The sequence below is a fragment of the Tribolium madens genome, unplaced genomic scaffold, assembly GCF_015345945.1.
Source record: "Tribolium madens isolate multiple individuals breed KSU strain unplaced genomic scaffold, Tmad_KSU_1.1 Scaffold_3;HRSCAF=73;Tcas5.2_LG2, whole genome shotgun sequence".
NCBI classification, from domain to species: Eukaryota; Metazoa; Arthropoda; class Insecta; order Coleoptera; family Tenebrionidae; genus Tribolium; species Tribolium madens.
Genome location: NW_025401006.1, coordinates 4,233,541 through 4,255,935, shown reverse-complemented (window position 1 = coordinate 4,255,935; position 22,395 = coordinate 4,233,541). Strand labels below are relative to the sequence as shown.

The 22,395-nt window shown below is 35.5% G+C and overlaps 1 protein-coding gene across 1 annotated transcript; it reads right to left on the bottom strand.

The window, feature by feature from the left end:
- Window positions 1–540: 540 nt before the first annotated feature.
- Window positions 541–21,367, bottom strand: LOC123007990 (microtubule-associated protein futsch). The gene is made up of 5 exons (XM_044403545.1): window positions 21,124–21,367; window positions 12,829–12,927; window positions 11,321–11,493; window positions 2,259–11,268; window positions 541–2,210 (listed from the first exon to the last, which is right to left on the bottom strand). The coding sequence occupies exons 1-5, from the start codon at window positions 21,266–21,268 to the stop codon at window positions 2,041–2,043; spliced, it is 9,597 nt and encodes a 3,198-aa protein (XP_044259480.1). The 5' UTR covers window positions 21,269–21,367; the 3' UTR covers window positions 541–2,040.
- Between the last annotated feature and the right edge of the window lie 1,028 nt (window positions 21,368–22,395).

Genomic DNA, 22,395 nt, shown 5'->3' with positions numbered 1-22,395 from the left:
AGATCTGTAATCTGTGACTCGGCCTTTTCAGCAATTTTATCTTTAGTTTCTCGTAAAACTTTTTTACTTTCATCAACTAATTCTTTTGTTTCTGTTTTATCTCCTTCAACTTCTTGTTTGACAGCTTCAGTTTTTTTTCAGCTTTTTTACTAACTTCCTTAATCTCAGTGCCCATTTTATCTTTGCTTCAGCAACTATATCCTTTAAGATTTTTGCTTCAACATCGTTAGTTACACTAACTGCGGTTACTTTTTTCTTATTAGTGTCTATTTTACATTTTGGATTCTTGTTTCAACTGAATTTTTTGTTTCTTTAAGTTCTGTTTTAGTATACAATTTCTTCTGCATTTTTAACTACTGTATACTGTACATCTTTAGATTTTTTTGGCTTTATTTTTTGCAGTTTCTAAAACATCAGTAATTTGTTTTGAAAAAATACTCAATGATACGAGATTCAGTATTATTTAGTACTTACGAGGAAAACACTTATTTTATGAATAAATATTTATATAATCGGGGGTGTTTCATTAAGAGACTTGTGGACTTTTATTTTTTTAATCTCATACATATCCCATACATTAATGCGTTTTGAATATATTATTAACTTTATAACATTTTAAGCTAAAGGATCAGATTTTCTTGACTAGAAGCTATATTATGTTTTAAATATATAGACAATTTAAAGTGAAACTTGCACATAAAATTACAATATTTTTCAATTAACGTAAGTATAAAGTGACGTCCTTTTTAAAGCGTATATTTCGGTACCAACCAAACGACAGTAATGTGCGTTCACAAACAAAAATAAATAAAATAAGTTGTATTTAAATAAATTTAAGTTTGGTTCAATACAGAAATATAAACTCAATCATCTCTCATGCTTTTTATCACACACCAGATGTCGCTCAAAATTATCAAAATCCTCCAAAGGCATACTTCATTTAGCACCATCTTACATATATAGTTAACAATAAATCTTTATTGTGTACTAAGTACAAGCTCAAAATACCGAAATTGTAAGAACACGTTGAACAGTTTTTTGAGTTCAGCTCAGGTATCGAGATAAAATGGCCCCATCTACCATAATATCGCTATCTAATCCAATCAAAAAACGAAGAATTGCAACTATGTATGAGAATAAAAAATGGTGAGACGCTAAACTGAACCCAAAAAATGGTGTAAGCACTAGTCATTCCACTCACACCTTACTCGTTAAGCTCCAGTAGGCCACAAAGGAAAAACTGGTTGCGCAATGATACAAATCAAAATCCACTGCGTGAAACTATCCTATCTTTGGCAAACAATCAAAAAAAGCATGTGTATAAAAATGCACAAACGGCCTCAATTCTCTCCACCGTCGTTAAATCTCCATAATCAAAAACCTAACAAAAAGTCTATGGGTATCACATCAGATATATAGTTTAATACATATAAAGCCAAAGAAATAATTACATAGTCGAGGCATTAACCGTAACTGAAGTTTGTTTGAGTTTTTTTATTAAAATATGAACGCCGCCGATGTGGGATTGTCTATTGCCAAGTTAATGCAAACTATTTAATTATTTCTCGCATTCTAGAGCTATTGATGTTGATAGCTGACAAAATATTTTAAAATTATCTACTCTATAATTTAAATTTGTTATACACACAAATTGACGTTTCCTTTTTGAAAAACAACGTCAAAAAATTGATGCATTGGTGCATCTTGAACAACATTGAAATTTTCGGTCAATTATTTAAAATCCTAAATTTGTTTTGTTCCAGTCTAAAATTTGGAAATTGTTCAAAAAGCTAGTCTACTTCTAGATGAAGTGTTGAAGACTGTGTTTATATTAACAATTAGATAATTTTCCTTTTTTAATCAGAGGTAATAACAAGGAAGATGTAAGGTATAATATCTTGGCGAATTACAATATATGGACGTTTACTTTTGAGGATAAAATTTTGGCTTTTTCCTTCTCTTCAAAATCTCATTCGTTGTGAAATCATTCTACTTATTGCTGGAATTGAATTTGGATTTGAATGATCGAATTTTGGTGGTTTAAAACTCCAAACGATAAGCAGAGCAGGATGTTTCGTGGTCTTGTAAGTTTATCGTGCAGCGACTAGCCGAAGGTGAAAGATCTATCTTGTATTTAGTCAAGAGTTCCTCGTTTTCGGCCACCCAGTACCCCAAAATATCCGTATCATAGGTCGGAATGATTGTTACTTCTGAAAATTAAAAATAAACCAAAAAAATAATCACAACTAACCACTCACCTAATTCCTTATCCTCCCAAGTTTGCTTAGCTTCTAAAAGTGCATTATAAACCTCTCTACTCGGCTCAATCCCAGAAAACACATAATACCTCGCTCTAACACGCTTGAAAAAGTCAACGTAAGAATAATAAGCATTTCCATGATGCGGCACATAAGTCAAATCAACATAAACAGGGTTAAACTTCTTATTTCTGTATTTAGAGGGTGACTCCGACCTCTTTTTATCATCATTGAGTTTATTTTTAGCTGTCACGTTCGATGGCAACTTGCGTTCTTTCTTAGGAGTTCCCCTGTTATCGTTCGGAGGCGCGGGACTTGGCAAACCAAGGGGTTTTCCCCATGAATCAAACGCGTCTTTTTTGGCTTCATTTGACGGTAAATCTCCCATGAAACTCGCAGTCATGACATCAGGAGCTCCGTTTTTGTTGATCTGGTCTAATTGGGATTGGGTTTGTGGTTCAGGAGTGCTCGAAAATTTCGCTTTGGTTATTTCATATAAATAACTCGAAGAATCCTCGCCGACTAAATCCTCGCCACGAGTTTGGCGATGCTCCACCATTGCTTTTTCAAATTCTAATTCTGGTTCGTTCTCATCGGGGAGAGCGCCGTAGAAGGAAGTGTTCATGGGGTCTAGTTTAGTCCCTATTCTCTCGTCTTCAAAATCATAACGAGATGAAGACCTTGAATGGGCCACTTGAGAAGTGACACTCATGGGTGAGCCTGGGACCTCCTCGTCTTCGTCACTTTCAACTCTCTCACTTTCTAGCAAATGCGGAGCTCGCGAGACTTGATCTGAAGAAATGTCAAAATCGTCACTTCCAGGTGTACAACTTCTAAGTTCGCTGCTTTTAATTTGAGTTATTGAAGATTTAATTGGAGTTTTGTTTTCTTCCGGTTGGGGTGATATTTCTTTAACATTGGGACTAACAGGCACTGTGGGTGGAGTAGAGCTACCAGGGATATGTTTTTCGTGTTTCAGTGTTTCTTGCATTTCTTTCATACGTTCTACTTCGGCGATATCGGGAGTTGATTTGCCACTAAGATGCAATTCTTCAGTTGAAGTTTTAGCTAGACTAAAAGGAGTGTCTGTTGTTGATGAAGGTCCTGCTATACTTTCTTCTTTTGTTGTTGTTGAGTGACTTTCTGTCACTTTTGTTTCAACGGGTTTAGAGACTTCTTCTGTTTTCTTCAGTTTAGCATCAACTTCAGTTCCAATTCCTGAGTCAATACTGTCTACATCTTTGTTCTCTGTTTTGTCATCTATTTGTTTTGAATCCTCTGGACTGTCTGTTTTTGACACGTCTAAAATTTTCTCGGATGAACTTTCTTCAGAAGCTTTCAAAGTTATCTGAATATCTGACACAGATGCTTTCTTTTCAGGTTCTTGTACGCCCAAAGTTGTCTTAAGTTCGGATTCGGGTTTTTGATCTTTTTCAGTTTCAGTCTTTTTCTCTGGAATGTTTGAGCCTTTCGCTTCCTCAACAGTATTCAAATCTGTTTCAATTTTCTTTTCGGTATCTTTCAATTCCGGTTGTGTCAACTCAGATAACTTTTCTGTTTCTTTTCCGCTTTTTTCAGTTTTTGTTTCAGTTACAGGTGGTGTAGGAGACGATTTTCCGGATCCTGCTGGTGACGTTTTTGCAGGGAGTAAATCTTTCTCTTGAATTTCTTTTCCGTCGAGTGACGATTTTCCTGATAATTCTTTCCCCACCGGTTTCATCTGTTCCGGTGTTGATTTTCCAGATAATAAAGAGTCTTTACTTTCGGCTTTTCCTGGAGAAAGTCTTCCCGATAATATCGGTGATGACTTTCCGGACAAACCTGGAGATGATTTTTCTGATAATAATGAGTCTTGATCGACTTTCATAAATTCGCTGTCTTTAATATCAGGAGTTGACTTTCCTGAGCTCTCTTTGGCTAAATCTGACGATAATGCAGGGGAAGCTTTTCCGGAAAGTGGTTTATCTTGATTCAAGAATTGTTCACTTTCTTTCTGATTATCTTGTACATCCGACTTCAACTCTTGTTCTAGTTTCATAAACTCTTTGTCTTTAATATCTGGAGTTGACTTTCCTGAGCTCTCTTTGGTTATATCTGACGATAATGCAGGGGAAGTTTTTCCGGAAAGTAATTTATCTTGATTCAAAAGTTGTTCACTATTTTTCTTATCATCTTGTTTATCTGACTTTGACTCTTGAGCAACTTTCATAAGTTCGCTATCTTTAATATCTGGAGTCGATTTTCCTGAGCTTTCTTTGGCTATATCTGACGATAATGTGGGGGAAGCTTTTCCGGAAAGTGGTTTATCTTCATTCAAGAGTTGTTCACTTTCTTTCTTATTATCTTGTTTATCCGACTTTAACTCTTGTTCAAGTTTTATGAGTCCAGTATTTTGAATATCTGGAGTTGATTTTTCTGAACTCTCTTTGGCTAAATCTGACGGTATTGTAGGTGAAGCGTTTCCGGAAATTTGTTTATCTTGATTTAAAAGTATATCCGACTTCAACTCTTGTTCAACTTTCATAAGCTCTTTGTCTTTAATATCTGGTGTTGACTTTCCTGAGCTCTCTTTGGCTATATCTGACGATAATGCTGGGGAAGTTTTTCCGAAAAGTGATTTATCTTGACTCAAGAGTTGTTCACTTTCTTTCTTATCATCGTGTTTATCCAACTTCAACTCTTTGTTATTTTTCGAGGTAGGTTCGCATTTCTCAAAGACCGATTCCGACATCTCCGAAATTATATTCTCCAAGACCTTCTCTTCTCTTTCTTTTTCAGTCAGTGGTTGGTACTTTTCAAAAACAATAGATTGTGCCATGTCCGTTACAGCGTTGTAATCTTCTTCAATCCCTTTTGCTACCTTTTCCAAAACTTTTTCTTCCTTTTCTTCCTCATTTAAAGGCTTGTATTTGTCAAACACGATCGATTGAGACATATCACTTAAAGTTTTGAAATCTTCTTCAATATTTTTGGCTGTATTTTCCAAAAATTCTTCTTGCTTTTGATGTTCCTCTTCGGGTGTTTTATCACATTTTTCAAACATCACCGATTTTGCCATATCTGCAACCACTTCGTATTTCCTTTCGATGTCATCAGCTGCTTTCTCTAAAACTTCCTCTTTCTCTTCTGAATCGTGCTTGAAAATTGATGTTACAGCTTCTTTTGTTTCTTCAACAAACTCTTTTACTTCTGAAACTCCTTTTTCGACAATTGATTCAACTTCACTCTCTATTTTGTGTGCTATACTTTCACCTTTTTTATCTTCTGTTGATGGCTCTTTTCGATCAGCTGTCAAAACATCAACGACCATTTTTTCAACACTTTCAAGACCGTTGTATAGGTCATATTTGATTTCTTCTTTTTTATCTGATTTAGTAACGAAAGGAGCTTCACTCACCGCACTAACAGTATGTTTCAAATCTGTTCCTGCTTCAGTCAAGTCTTTATTAAGTTGTTCCAATTTTCCTATTACTGTGTCTTTTTTTTCTACAAATATTTCCTCAACTTGTTTCTTTGTTTCAGCAACTTTCTCTTTAATTTCATCATGTTTTGTTTCAAGATCATTCAAGACTGATTCAACTTTGGTTTCAAGATTCTTAATCTGTGACTCGGCTTCTTCAGCAATTTTAACACTAGTTTCCTCTAAAACTTCTTTACTTTCATCAATCAATTCTTTTGATTCTGTTTTAGCTCCTTCAATTTCTTGTTTCACAATTTCAGTTTTTTCTTCGGCTTTTTTACTAACTTCCTTAATCTCAGTACTCATTCTATCCTTCACGTCTGCAAGTTCTTTCATTGCTTCAGCGACTTTAGTTTCTGCATCCCTTAAGATTTTCGCTTCAACATCGTTAATTACACCAACAGCGGTTGCTTTTTGTTCTATTAAAGTCTCCTTTACATCTTGAATTTTCGTTTCAACTAAATCTTTAGTTTCTTTAAGTTCTGTTTTAGTCTTTTCTACCACTTCTTCAGCATTTTTCACTACTGTATCTTCAAAATCTTTTGCAGCTTTGACTAACTCTTTCTTCTTTTCAATAATTTTTTCTTCGACAACTTTAGCTTCTTCGGCTTTATCTTTTGCACTTTCTAAGACATTAGTAGTTTCTTTTGTCACAGTTTCCTTAATGTCTTTAACTACGTGTTCAACAGTTTCTTTTTTCGATGTTAACTCTTCTTTCGTTTCTTCGACCTTTGCTTTAGTACTGTCTTTAACATCGTCGATTTCTTTATGAATGTTATCAATAAGTTTAGTTGTATCATTTACAAGACTTTTACCAATGTCACTAATAATTCCTCCAAGAAATGATTTTGTTTCTTCTACTTCCTTTACTACATTTTCTACTTTAGATTCAACGTCTTCCTTAACAGTTTTAATTTTTTCTGCAGCAATATCGTATGCTTTATCTGTCTCTTCCTTAACCACTTCAGCCACTTCTTTTATTTCTTCTTTTAAGATCTTTGCACTTTCTTGGAATTTGTCTTCATCATTCGGCTTTATTTTTGAGTCTTCTATCTTAGTAATATCATCTTTAATATCTTCTTTTTCTGATTCTTTAATTGTTTGTTTAATTCCTTCAGTAGCATTTTCTTTTTCTTTTTTTTGAATGTTGAGTATTTCAATCTTCGTTTCAGTTGTTCCTTTCTCCTCAGGTATTTCTTGTGATTTAGTTTTAATAATTTCATGTGCTTGGTTTGTGCTTTCTAAAACATCAGTTTCAGTTTTTGTTACAGTCGGTTCAACCTTTTCTTCTATTTTTTTTATTTCTTCTTTTTCAGTTATTGCTTCATCTTTGGTTTTATCTACTACTACCTCTTTATTATCACTACTTTTATCAGTATCACAAACAGGCTTATCGATCACAGACTGGGAATCTTTAATATCTTTAATCTCATCTTTGATTAGTTTACTTGCTTCTTGTACTGATTTTATAATAACTGTTCCATCCGAAAAAGTATCAGCAGTTGACGACTTTTGAGATTGTTTTTGCGACTGAACGTCGGGAGAAGAACGACCTGAACTTTCCGAACTTCGTGAAAACGTAATAGTGCCAGGTGGACAAATTTCAATTTCTTCACCTCCATCTTCACTAGAAGCCGTTACCAACATTCTATGAACAGTCCCAGCGTCAGTGTCTTGTTCTTCTTTAATATCTTCACTTTCTGGTTGAGCTTGTTTAATATCGGAAATGATTTTCGAGGTGGCTTGCATTAATTCATTTGATTCTTTAATCATTTTGTTAACTTTGGTTTCTTGAATTTCTGGTTCTTCATGAATTGGAGCAATTTTTCTTTCCTCTTCAATAAAATAAGTACTGCTAGTTTTCGGACAGATCGGTTCGGAATTTATTATTTTAGCTTCATCGGTTACGGGAGATTCCACAGTCGTTATGTGAGTTTCTCGTAATTCTGTAGTGTAACTCTTGTAAGGTATAGTAAAGGGAATTTTCCCCTCAAACTCCTCCAAAGGTGCATCTGATTTTAAAACTTCAGCAACGCTAGCAACTATTTTTGCAACATCTTCTTCTCTTTCTTTGGGTGATTTTTGACCTAAAGCCAATTTATCTTCAAGTATTTTATGATCATCAGTCATTGGCGATTCCGGTAAGGAGTCAGTTGTTATAATAACCGGCTCTGCATGTTGAGGCTCCTCGACTTTATGAGTAATAACTTTACTAACAGCTTCGATGTGTTGTTCTTCAACTTCGTCTTTGAGTTTTTGGAGTTTTTCGTCGACTTTTTCAATCATCTTTACGTCTTCTTTCACAATTTGGACTTCTTCTTTCGCAGGTTGGATGATTTTTTTCTCTGTTTTCTGAACTTGACTTTCAACAGGTTCGACCTCGTCACTCTTAAGTTTTTGAAGTTTTTCATCAATTTTATGAATCACTAATACGTCTTCTTTTAACTTTTCTTGCTCAGGTTTATCAACAATAATTTCGTCTTTGGGAACATCAGGAAGTTTCTGTAATTCACCTTTAGTTTCGTCTTTATTTTCGACTTTTTGTTCCTCTTTTGGTAAACTTTCTTTTCGTTTGTCAAGCTGTGCCTCTTTAAGTTGTTTATCATCACTTTTCTCATCTTTCTTTACTTCCATGTGAACAGGTGGTACTTTATCTTTTTCTTCCTCTTTCTTCTGCTCCAATTCATGTTCATCTGTATCTTTTTCTTCATCTGGAGATTTCGACAATTCTTTTTTATTTAAGTCTTCAGATATCACATTTGCTTTATCATCTTTAGTTTCTGCTTCCTTTTTATTATCTATATCAGTCTTTTCTTTATCTACAGGTTCTTTTGTCTTTTTGTCATCTTCAATTTTTTTTCCGAAATCAGGCTTTACTTCCTTTTCTTCCTTAGTTTCTTCTTTTTTCGCTTCTTCACTTTCTTGTTTACTATCTGCTCCGTATTCAGCATAATGATCAAACTCAACTTCTTCATGAACAGGTAAATCAGCTACTTCGTCTGGTGTTTTAACAATATCTCTAATATGAGACTGTTTGTCCAAACGAATTCCAACAACAGGTGGCAATTTTGGTACAGAATCGAATGTTTTCGGCGGCAATTTTATCTCAGGAATATCCTTCTCCTTAGTATCTTCTTTCACATGCTTTTCTTCAATTATTTGATCGCCGTTATCTTCCTTAATTTCATCAAGTGGCATTCTTTCATCTTCGGGTAAAGTAGGTGCGGTTGTAGTAGCCCCAGATTCGATATTAGCTGAACCTTTCTCGTCAGGTTGCGATTCTGGAGCAACTTCCTTGTTTTCGTTATCAATATCTTTCTTATCTGTAGAAACGTCATTTTTTTCTTCAGGACTAGTAACGGACCCCTCTTTTGAAGCTTCAACCGTTTCTTCTTTTGGTTTTACAATATCAGTAGCAGAAGTGATGATTTTTTGAACTTCTTCCTGAATTTGAGTTTGCTTCCCTTCAATCTCAACGTCCTTTTCACCACTTCTCTGTTTCTCTGATTCTTCACTGTCCCGGGCAATTTTTTGAGTTTCTTCCTCTTTATTCGATTCAGCTATTTCACGTTCAATTTCAGTCTTTTCAATAATCAAATACTCTTCATTTTCTAACTTATCATCAAGAGATAGATCTTTGACTTTACGAAAATCTGATGATTTTTCTTCCTGGAGCTCGCTTTTACGAAACACTGCCTCAATTTCTTTCACCGCTTCTTGTTCTTCTTGCAAGTCTGCTAATTCTTGTGCTTTGAGATTCTGGAGTTCGTCTGTGGTCAATTTTGATATGTCTTTTTTAAGAATACTGTCCTGATCGGCGGATGGAGTACTAACAGTACTTGAATCTGTGGTTCCTTCCTTATCCAGTTTGCCTCTTCTAGATATACTATCTGGTTTTTGGACACCGTTGACTTTTTTAGACGGACTTGCCGCTAGTTTGGAGATGTCTTTGGGTCGTCTAGAAATTGGTTTGCGTTCTGTTTTCGGCTCTTTTTTCTCTGCGGTTGATTTTGGCGGTTCCCGTTTTGGTGCTGATTTAATTTTGGATTCTACCACTTTCCGGTTATTTTCGTCTTTGGCGCTTTTTGCGGGAGTGGCAGTGGGGGAAGATTTGGGTTTAGGTTTAACTTCTCCATTGACTTGTTTTTTGGGAGTTGTCGGTGAAGGTTTCTTTTCGACGTTTTTAATTTTTCTTTGTTGGGATTCGCTTCGAGGTTTGGGTTTTAGTTCGGTTTTAGGTTTGGGTTTAGGTTTGTCTCCATTTTCGATGATTTTCTTTGTTTTGGTAACACTTTTCTCGCTTTCTGTCGAGTCTGATTTTTTGACTGGTTGCCCTTTTTCGGGTGCTACTCCATTTATTTCCCCGTTTTTCATTTCGGAGTCTATGTTGTCTGTTGGTGGTTTTGGTGGTTTTTTATTATCGACTGGTATTTTCTTTTCGGGTTTTTCTGATTGGATGATTCTTTCAATCATCGACTGTTTGGTCTTGATGATGGATGTTGGGGCGAGAGATTTTTCTGAACACACTGGATGTTTAATAAATTCTAAGCTCTTGAGTCGGTCTAAACCTTCGAAAATTTTATTTTGTGGGCTACTTCCGGGGAATAGGATTCTGGTGATGGTGTCTTCTGGATTTGCTGGTTGCCAGACAAGAAGGGCACAAATCGAGACGAGATTTTGAAGAGGAAAGACAAAATCTTTGTTAATTTTTGGATTGGCAAATAGTTTTTGGTCATTATTGTTCCATTTTTGTAGGAACTCTCTGACTTCTTTGGAGTCTTTGGCAGGACTTAAAACGTACATATCTAAAGTACCGTGACCTACTTTATGGTATAAATTGATGGGCTCGGAATCACGATAGCAAACCTGAGGAATGAGGCTTAAGTGCCTCAGGTTAGATACAATATCTTGACCTTCATCCAATAAATTTATTAAAAGAGGATCTTTATCTTTATCCCCATCTGGACTAAGGATGGCTTTTCTCTCCTGTATGTTGCAAAAGAAATGTCCGATTTGTGGATACACAGCATTTTGTTTTTTCCTTTTTAAAACAGCACTAATACCATTTACGTTACTATTGTTCAGTCTCGTGAGTAACACAGCATCTAGTCGATCAAGATGTCTGACAAAATCCCAGAAACAGGCTTTCCTCGAAAAACCTCCATCTAGGAGCATGTTGAAACCGTTGATTCCGAACAAAGCAGCATCGCCCTGTCCTCCAGGAAAAACATAAAGCGTCGGTCGCGAAAACCGAATATTACCAACGACATCCGAACTTTCCAAAACATTTTCCAACTCAGCAGGAATAAGGAACGGCTCTAAATAATTAGTAAAGCTGCTGATGGATGGCGATCCCGTTGTAAGGACGTCATTGGGGTTCACTCGAACTTTGCACCCTTTCGTAAACGGATCTTTAGGCAATCGAGTCCAATCACCTTCTGGGGCACAGTGGATATCGAGAGAAATGCCGTTCTCATAGGCTCGTATCACTCGCAGCACTTCGATCTCCTGAAACGCCTCGGAAAAATCGGCCAAGGAAAACGTACCGTCCTAAAAACGCCAAGTTATTCGACCATTTTTTCCACAGCTGTACAAGCAATACCTGCAATACCCAAGAACCGTTATTTGCAAATGTATATCCGGCGTGAATAATGTGACGATGTCGTGTGAAACTACTTAGCAAGTTCCTCACGCATTGCGCCAATGTGCTCACCACAGGGTGAATCAGAATTTCCGTCACCAAATTTTCGGATGCAAACTGGATGAGGCGCTCGCCTGAAAACAAGTTTAAGAATCAATATCCCTCAGGAGAACAACCCAAATATATTTCAAGCAAAAGACATTTTTCTATCACGGAATTAGGGAAACCTATTTTTATCCTGTTGACCTTTCCAAGCAAAAATTTATACAGTTTCTGGTTGATTTTAAAAATTATACTTGAAATAGATGTCTTAACTATCCTAGTAAACTTTTTTCGTATTTCTCCTTTTACGAAAGCCATTTTCGTGCGATAACAACTTAGGGAATAAAAGCCCCTTACAATGCTCGAAAATCCCCAAACTACACCAATAAATCACCGATATTTGTGTGTTGGCAGAGCTTAGCACAATTAATACAAGCCCATTTGCAGTTTTGTTTTATGTTGCGATAAACATATAACTGCAAATAGCTTTATGTCGGAATATCACAGAGCAGATATTATATTTCGATCGATACTCTCTCGATTTTTCTCACTCACATATGACAATGAAGAAATTGCATTTGATATAGGCCTGAAAGGGCTAACAATACCGAGTTCTTATCACCTTCCTGCTAGATTACTCTGAAATGCTACAATAGCAGGTTTCGTCGCTCTGAAACAAGAAAAGCCGTAAAAGATAAGAAAGAGCCTCTCGAAGAAACGAGTACAATACAAATTGCTGCTGACGTTTCACATCGTGACAATTTTAAGGCAATTATGGCTTAGGTGGAGTAAATCGACGAATTTTTTTTTTAATATTGAACAAAAATACACAGTCCATTAGACACAAACACGAAAAAAAAGATATTTTAGGCAATTGAGTCGCTTTGTGTGTCCTCTGTTGACTTTCCCTCGGTAATATTTGATCCTTTAAAGTTTCAACAAAAGGAAGAAAAACACAAGTTTCGGATTCTAAGCGAACAACGCCAGTCAAATATTAATAAAGAAAGGAGAAATATTTGGAAAGTTTGAGCTTTCGAGTTATTACTTCATCATAAATCGAAAGTGCTCAGGCAGGGATAAAAACCCTTCATGGATAAAATTTGTCCCTTTTCACACCTAATTAACCCTCTCAGTTATTCATTTCATTTAGAATAGCCACGTATTAAAATGTTTAGTTTTTAATCTAAAATTGTGTAAATGTAACTCTTATTTTACTCTTCCAAAACATTGCACCAGAGCAGAATTTTCAAAACGAGCAAAAATTCACGTTATCTTTCTCTCCGCGTGATAAATTCCGAATCCGCTCTTTACGACCCAAAATAACTTAAAGGAAAGGTTCACATAAGTGTCAAAAATGTATGATTGAAACATTGAAAGCACTTTTACGAGTGTTTATGCCGTAATCTAGAAAAGTGCTTGTTGCTTACCATATCTGGCTTCCTCCCCTTCGAGGGCTTGTTCGGTTATTATAGCTAACTCCTTTTCTAGATCGACGAGGCAGTCGTTTACGTCCCAAGACAGTAATCCTGAAACAAGAAAAATAATTCGGTTAAATTAACGTCAAGGGTGGAATCTAGTGGAATGTCCATAAAGTCTCCCTAAACCCAACATCTAATTACATAAATAAATTTCCAAGACAACTAAATCGTTTCATTGTGTAAATGCGGTTTTGGGTCTAATTAAATGGAAAATTTAAATATCAGGAATCTTGAAAAGAAATAAGTGCATGTGACAGACAAACACAATTTTGTAAAGATCCTTTATGTTTAAAAGGAAGCTTTTTGTTTGATGGCCTTATTCCTTGAACTTTAACATTTCAAAGAAAATGTGCTCATATGAAAGAAAGAGTTAGATCAAAACACTAAGATTGATGGAGGCTCAGAGATCCAATCCGACCAATAAAATATTCCCATTTATTATGATCGGGTAAAAAAATGTCATGTTTTACGACCAAAATTGGGTTGGTGAGAGTCAAACGTTACCATTCATATCATAGTTTGTGCTTTCAAGGGAGCTACATTAATATGCAACTAATATGCAAATGGGCATTTCTGTTAACACTAAAATTAGGAAATCTCTTTAGTAGGCAATTTGATAAGTAAACCCAAATCAAGCAATTTAAATGAATTCTAACAAAAGTTCTTTCCACCTGCAACATTTTCTCCTGAGCTTAAGTCTCCAATTAAAATAAGTTATGAAACATTTAAAACTCAGCAATTCATTAACTCGATCACACAAAAATCATCACAAAATACGCACACTTTCAATAAATTTCAATTCAAGTCTTATTTTTCACATTACTGATGTCGTCAATACAAGAAATTGATATTCTCGGCCTTATTTACAAGGCTCTATTAATAGAGATCGATTCCGACAGCAAGTAAAAAATATTTTCTCTTGTGCGAATTAAATATTTTCTCAGATGTTGATGAAAATCCGGAGATTTTCCTCCAAGAATAATTGAGATTTTATCGCCAACATTACAATAGATGAAGAAAAATCGACGCACACTTTCAAAAGAAAATATTTCAAACTTTCCGCTTTATTGGAAAATATATGGCGCGTCTAAGAGGAAAAGTTCACAAATTGTGTGAGGTGTTGCAGGATTATTTCAGTCAATATAAAATTATACAGTATTGATCGGGAGGAGACTGCTTTGTGAATTTTTAGCACTGATAAATTGTACCCCAAATTTCATTACCCTTGGGGCAAGTACTAATTAAGTACATGATTACCAGCGCAACCAAATTAGTTAAAGTTTACAAGATTTTAATTGAATATTATTACTAGGGCCGATGCGAGGAATTTTCGCCAGCGAAGTGGGCCATTAAGCATCATATTTTGATTAAACAGAATGCTCTTTCAGATGAATTACCCATCAAAAAAAATGTGAAAAACGAGGCTTTGACGGAAAAAAGTAAAGTGAAGTTTGAATGTGGTGCAATGTCGTGACCGTCATATTTGACCTTTTAATGGCAATCAAAGAATTCCACTTTTTCGCAACAAATTGTAAAATTTATAACACTCAGATCTTCCCAAACTTATTAAAAATGTAGACACAAAAAGTAACACTTTTAAAATTAGGGTTGTGTAATAAAAAAAGCTTTTATTCCAGCACCAATTTCCAGATTAATTTAATACTCCCCGAGTCTTGAGAAAATAAGATATTTTTTCGTTTTTTCAGCGTTATAATTGGAACAATGGATTCAATTTCAGTGGTCTAGACAGCTCATAAAAAATCTATCTAGTCACAGCATACAAAAATAGAAACACTTCTTAAACATTTCCTGGGACCGTACAATTTCCGGTGCTTTGAAGCGAGTTAACATACATCTAATAATCGCGATTCCGGGAGTTATACCCGGAAAACTAACTTCGACCACATATCAGGCCGCAATATCTGCTGCTTCAACATTAATTATCGCTCCACAGGAATGAACATGACACGGTATATCCATAAATTCCTGCCAGATCAGTCGACCGAAAAGCAAAAACTTTTCAAATACTAATTATCGAAGAAATAATTACAAGCAAAGTTAGTGTCGTCAAATTCGATTTGAATGTTTTACGAGACTTTTTCCTTATTAGAATTGGAAAAATGATAATCAAAAATAGAAACTTTGATGTTTTGATTTAATAATTTAATATGTTCCCATAGAACCACTATAGAGTTTTGACATGTACACTTTAAAGTAATAACTGTCCAGATTGTCTTTTGATTACTTAAAGTGGATATTTAATTCAAAATCTTTCTTATCGGAATTTGATTCATGCAATATTCATGATTTTAATAAAAGTTTGCCTTTACCGCAAGCTACAATACGTATTGATCTTTATGAAATGTCAAAGAAATAATGGTCGAGTCCAGGATCGGACTGCAACTCAACGGAAAAGAAAGATTAATAAATCACCAGCCTACAGGCTCCAAGATAATTTTCCAAAAATTACCCACAAGCAAGCAAAGCTGTCGCATGTTTCAGCTTCATGGCTGATTAAATTGGGTCATATTTACTGTCTGCCTTAAAGCAAACAAATTTCGTACCCCCAGGTGTCTTAATTTTATCGATAAAGGTGCGTGATTTAGGGCAAACACAAGTGCGTGAAATTTTTCAAGAAACCGAGCTGGTCGATAGCACCTGAACAATTTTTACCTGATAGTTTTCATTAGCTTGATTGGTAATTAGCGGAAGCAGCCGAGCAAACACTAATGGATGTTTCTAACGGCAAAAATGATTTTTCGAAACCGAAACCTTGAAGTATAAATTTAACTTGAACCCAACGTTGGAAATGTTAGGCTAGGTTGACACCCGTGGCTGCTGGAAATAACTTCTTATTTATATCTCCTGGAAGACAAGTCGTGTTTAGACATGGAGGAATGTTTACTAACTCTCTGAAGGGTGAAAACCGAGTTATAATTTTATTAATTATAAAACATTCTCTTAATTGAGTCGCATTCAAACCACGTAATTAGTGGTCAATAACAAGCCTTGATTAGGGCAAGAGTTCTCCCCGAAATGGACCAACTTTTCAGAAAATTAAAACCAAACTCTCTTAATTCAATTTACTCCATGTGCTATCGCGATCGACCAGACACGTGTACTAAGTGTTGAAAGCTTGAAAACAGAATATTTTCAACCCTTCTTCACGTAAACACAATAAGAAGGAAGTCGTGCGTTACAAATAACAGACGCAATGTTTTGAATGTTTAACTAGAGGATTCCTAATTGTAAAATATGTCTAGTTAGGATAATTAAGTTAGCAGAGCGTTGCGACTAAACGGCAATATTTGCTCAATAATCAAATTACTGTTTGACTTGCTCAAATTTGGTGCCAATTTGGTTAAAAAAAATTCACGAGACAATTGTTGTTTTAATGTAATTGGCATTTAAAACTCGACAGTAACATTCCCTTGTAATGATGACGTTCCAACATTACAACTGCAGATCGGCAATAAATCCTCGAATTATGTCCTGCAGATGACAGTCCTCGAAGATATCGTGCCAAATCAGATACTCTACGTCCTGGCAAATTCATTACTTTTATGACCTCACATTACACAACCCTCTTTTCAGAGGTTTCAGAGATTACGATGAGGTAAATTTGACACCGGATCTAAGTCTGGTCCTTAGTTTAAGGCTTCGCCTGACCTTGATAACGTTGTTTTAGCAATTTATACCAGTTATATTTTAACAGCATTGTAAAACAATCAAATCAAATTCTGCGTTGCAGTAAATTAGGAGATTCAGTCATGAAAACACAGTGATTTTGACAGAGGACGAGGGCCGGCTTTGTGAATTTCACATGCAAATTAAACAAAAAGGGTAATAAAAGATTCATTATCTCATTGGCTAATTCACAACACACTCTACAATCCGAGTTATTTCATCTGCAAGTGAAATTGTGAAATATTTATCCTTTCGGTGAATAATTTACTTGCTTTCGCCGGGTTAACTCGAGAAATAGAAGTGTTGCGATTATTACGAATTTATTTCACTCTTGATTTATACGTTTCCCGCATACGTGTACAAACTTAATTTAAAGACGAGTTTATTTTTTCGTTTTATTGATCCGAAATGGACCACTCAACCAGCTTTAATGGCTTCTTGTGGGAAGTTGAAAGGTATGGAGCCATTAGAAAAAGGTGAAATAAGAAGCGCTAATTAATGGAGTCGCGGATTTATACTAAGAGCTGTTTTTACAGTGAGTGAACTCAACAAAGGATGGGAGGAGTAGCATCCGACGCATTAAAATTATCAAGGAGTGCTTCAAAATTATAATTTGTAATTTGAAAGATTATTGGTGTTATAAATTGTTACTTATTACTCATTGGTTAAGTGTTAGATTCGAGATGATCTCATTTGCAAATGGTCAATTTTGGTTGAAAACTTTGTAATACAGTAAAGTCTATTAGCATAGTTTCATAATAAGTTGGAATTACTCCAGTTTATTAGACTGCATAATGGATTTTATAGAGAAAAGTGGACAAGTACGGATTATGCCGCAAGAAGAAATTGGGAAATGAAATAAAATGCAAAACAAAGTTATTGGAAATGCTTTAATTTTGTATTTTTTCTCAAGGTTGTGTCATTGTGGATTTTCCCAACATAAATGGCACATCCATCGGCTGTGAAATTCGGACCACCTCCAATTTTCCCGTCAAGTTATCCGTTTTCCATTTCACGCCTCTCCTACCCGATCCCAAATTCACTTTGGAAATTTCCCGATTTTCCTTGACGGCTCATTTTGTGAGCACCGAGTGCCATTAGTCGCGTTTTCAGCCAATTAGTTAAGTCGGCTTCGAAAAAGTCGTGTAATTTCAGCCCAGCAACCGTCGAGGAAAATTGCAAATTCGGGCTGAATTGCGTTCTATTGATCGAGAAAGTCTTGCGCCGTCGATGTGACCCTCGTCGACGCGCACCAGGTCATAGAATGATGCGCACAACTTTTCGAATACGATTTAGAAATTTTTTTCTGAAAAAAGCAGGTGGTTTATGGGGGATTTGGCCGAGAAGGCCTTATCCGTCCGGAACAGGCCCAAAGTTTTTCCAAGGTGTATAATAGAGGGGATTTATGGGAATTGCTGGAAATGTGAGGAAATCACAAACGTGAGGCTCAAATTAAATTATAGCAGGAGGGGATTTACAGATTAGGACTTGTCTTAATGACGCGTGGACATCGATCGGTCCCTTCCACGGCAATTTTTATGACAAAAAAATAATTATACCATTTGTAATCATTCACAATGTGTGTCATAAAACCGTCATTACACACTTGGTTATTGATTGTAACATTTAAGCAATGCTTTCAGCCAATAATAATTCATGTATAAACATTTGCCATTTAAATTTTCCACACGACTTATTAATATCCATTTTGCAAGCAATAAATAATCGTTAAAGGCTTTTGCGGCAAAAAATATCGTCTGGTTTAAGAGTGATAAAAAACATCAAATAGAAAAATTGTTAACAAATATTAATCAGCTTCCATTCAAAATAATCCGATTCAAAATTTGCAAACATGATAATAACAGAATTAAACTAACAATTTGGTCATTTATCATCGACAATTTAGTCAATATTGGAACACCATCTGCATTAAAATTATCAACTGTTAAATAGAGTGGCTAATGCCCACCCAACCCATATTTTACACTACTAATCCTAGAACAAAATTTATGATTCCGTGTTGCTGGTAGGAAATTAACAAGCACCCAAATGTCTGGGGTAGTCCCGAAAATAACCAACTCTAAATAATAGACTGTCATAATAATACAATAATAATAATAATCAATAGTTAGCAAACATAAATATTTCGTGTATTATTGTTAAAGCACACAAAAGGCAGCAACTCAGGTAAATGAAGCCCATATCGATCGTTGACAAACACCAATAGCAATAAATTGGTAAGAAATGAACCCCATTAGCAGAATTGCTTCGGTTAGTGACCCCCAAAAATGCGTTGATTACGGGCAAAAATAGCACAATAGAGACATTTCAAGTGTTGGGGTAGCTATCACCCCTTGTGCACTTGTTTACACATCCGTTTTATCGCTGATATTTGAACAGTATTACCGTCGTCGAATACACAATTATGCATAAGGCAAACTTTCCGCCGTAAACAAAATGGAAAAGGCTGGAGGCAGGAAAAACTTAAATACGAAACCTCTGAAAAAGTTTAACGTTCAATTATGTTAAATTGCGTTTTCCGCTCGGGGAAATCCCGACATATGCACAGAAATTGTCCATTTTAATTAAAGTTGTGTGACCAAATCTGGATGGGCTTGTAAAGGGTGAAAAGAAGGGTTTGAACACGTCTTAATAATTTCCCCTTTAATGGCCATTCGGGATAACAAATTGCAAGCGTGGAATGTAATGACATTCGGAACGAGCTCGTTGCCAATTCACAAAGAACGGTGAGATTACATACTTAGAGAAATGAGACCAATGAGAAGGAAATGTTTCAACACCCTTGAACAAGGGTTTGAGGCCTGATCCGGTTGGATGATAAACGAGTGGCGACAAATTTGAGCCTTGACAATATTTATATTTATTTTCAATTAAATTGAATTCTGATCAATATTTAAAAATTAAATGAAACCTAGAAATTTCACAATCCGATTTTCTATTTATAGTCGCGTCAATGGTGATAGAAATTGCTTGTTACCACCCCGACTAAAAGTAAGTGAAAACTTCTTGAATATGAGATTGAAATTAATATTCCAGGAGCATTTCTGTGAATTCTCTAAGGATTACGAAAAGCACGTAGTACTACTTCAATCACTAGGTAATAGGTTCTTATCTTCGCAGCGTTATAGAAGCAAATTCTGAACATTTGAGACGTCTTAAATTTTACTTAAATTAATTTAAGCCAAAAATGTAAATATTCAACGTTTAAATTTTGAAAAAGTAAATACTGATTTGCATTAAATTTTAATAAATTTTTATGCTTATATATTTTTTAATTCCTCAAGAGCGCGCTTCATCGTCTTATGATATACGGCATTCCTTCAGAATTTGTTTGGATAAAGTACAAAAAATTTCGTTATTAAACCTAGTCACAGTGCGTACTAAATCTCATCTCGTGTTCTTCCAAGATAATCTATATTCTAGCCAGATTTATAAACATAATAGAATTACGTGTCTCAGACACTAGACATAATCTGGCGTTTAAATTTAATCTCACTGGAGTTTAAATTTGTCTCCAGGTGGAGAACTCATGTTCTAACATCCTCATAAAAACAGCTACACTAATAGAAAATTATTTTAGTGTGACTAAACCGTGAAAAATTTTTATTCAAGGTTTGTTTAATATTTTGGCACACTTCCAACGTTGTTTGTTTACAAAAGTTGGAAAAAATACAAGTGAGACGGGAGATAAAACTTTTGCATAATGGCAAAGACGCGAGTTGAAAATTTCAGTCAAAGAAATTCGCTGAAATAGCCATAATACATTCATATTCAATTTCACCCTGAAAAGCTCAATGCAACACAAAGGCGAATATTGAATATGTTTAAATATTTTTTATTGTATCGATTTTCTCATAAAATCACAGTTTTAAAACTGTCTCGCCTACTTGCGTGCCCAGTTGAATCATCATTGTGGTCGTAAATTAAAACCCTCACTTATAAAAATCGATTGAAATTTTTCTCGCAGCATTTTTACCTTGATACAATTTGCTTGCTCAAGATAAGACACAATTTATGATCATTTCTATGCAAACTGCATTGATGTGTACACGCCAAATTTTTTTATTTTTTTTTATGAGAGTTAAATAAAAATGTGACATGTGCACATGCACGTGCATTTTAAAATTACCTCATCTTGATTCATTTTTTCAAAAATTAATTTTGTGTGAATGCCTTGCGCAACATGACATTACAAAATCCTTTTGACAGCAAGGATCACTTGCGCATGTCCTAGAGTAAAAATCGAACGCTACTATTGAAAAAATTCTAATTAAGGATTGTTACCAATGACAGGAATTTTAGCCACCAAGGGAGGTAAAAAAAAACCTTCTTGATTAATTATACTTGAAAAATTTTACAGTTTATTTGCTTGTCTAACCCAGACATTTACTTTTTTATTGCAAAATAAGTGAGTAATGTATTGAAAATTCAAAAACTGTTTTAAATAATTGAGTTGTTAATTCCTGTCTAAAAATTGCATAGGGGACTTTGTCCTTGCAATCCAAAGGATGACTCAGTTCCTGCAAATTCGCTCACCTTTGGCCACCCTCTGAAGAATAATGTCCTTGTGTTCGTTGCAGTGCGGTTCCCCGATGACGATGAGGAGGTAGCACCCGGTGAGGGGGCTCGGGGGCGGCGGCCCCCCCTTGTCCCCCTCGGACACCTCATTCACAGCCTCCATCCGTCTAACCCTGTACTCCTCACAGCCCCAATAGTTTGTGTAATATTAAATCGACCTCTTAGGGTCAGGTCACACTGCTCCGGAACGCACCGGAGGATAGACGACTCGCGAATGCCGGCCGGCTGTGCGCTATGCAGTAGCAGGAAAGCCTCCCACCCCCCCTGCCAGACAACACCCCCACTCAGCTGACTCGGGGTGCGATGTGGGACAGACGAAGCTCTCGCAGGAGGGGACCCAAAGCTCAACTGCCCTAATTTAGGCACGTAGGACCCGAAAAGCGCACCGTATTAACGACCTCTCGCAAAGAGCACCTAAAGCTCAGCAGGAAATTGTCGACTTTTCCAGAGAACATAATTGAGACATTACGCATATGTCTAGTTCTAGCTTCAACAATCTCAGTAAGACAGGAATTAAAAGCTCTACTTTGGCAGAAAAATTGACATGGGATTTATTTTAGACAAAACCCAGCAGGAATTCATTTGTTAAAAGCAATTTAAAGCTAAATCAAAAATTTGCATGGTTGCTCTGCGTTAATGATTTGAACATCAAAGACGCTTTAGAGTTTATAAAAAGTAAACTTCCCTTTGAGCCATAAAAAAATTGTTTTTACTAACAACTTGACTTAAATTACTCCATTAATTAGTGAAGCTATAAAAGTAATTTAAGTAATTTGCAACAGTGGTTGACTTATTACTCGTGCATGAAATAATTTAAACTATATATTCTATTAAAATGAAACCAAATTGTACAGTTACGAGTATGGTGATGAGTTTCTCGTGTTAACTATTATTAGATTAATTTAAATTGTTCCAGACTCTAAACTAAATTTATAAACGATTTTAATTAAAAAGTGGCAGTTTGATGAGAAAAAAAAATATTTTCAATAACAGCCGATTGGAAGTTTGCTTTGAAAAGAAAATAACGTCGGATAATAAAAAACGTTTTATTTTATTTGCCAACATTATTAGTTTGCTGTGGCCTTTTATTTTTCAATTCGCTTTTGGGGCATATTCTAGCGAGTCTATTAAATTTTTAAAAGGGGATTCTCGAGAGCGGCTCTCCCAACATGTCACAGAAAGTTACTAAAACATGTATGGAGAAAATTAAATAACAGTTCCTGCAATATT

Excerpts from the sequence above, each read along its gene's own strand:
- LOC123007990 (XM_044403545.1), bottom strand. The coding sequence starts at position 21,268 with ATGGAGGCTGTGAATGAGGTGTCCGAGGGGGACAAGGGGGGGCCGCCG. Across the intron at positions 12,928-21,123 it reads TCTTCAGAGGGTGGCCAAAG|GATTACTGTCTTGGGACGTA; the intron begins GTGAGCGAATTT and ends TTCTTGTTTCAG. Across the intron at positions 2,211-2,258 it reads TTGGGAGGATAAGGAATTAG|AAGTAACAATCATTCCGACC; the intron begins GTGAGTGGTTAG and ends TTTAATTTTCAG.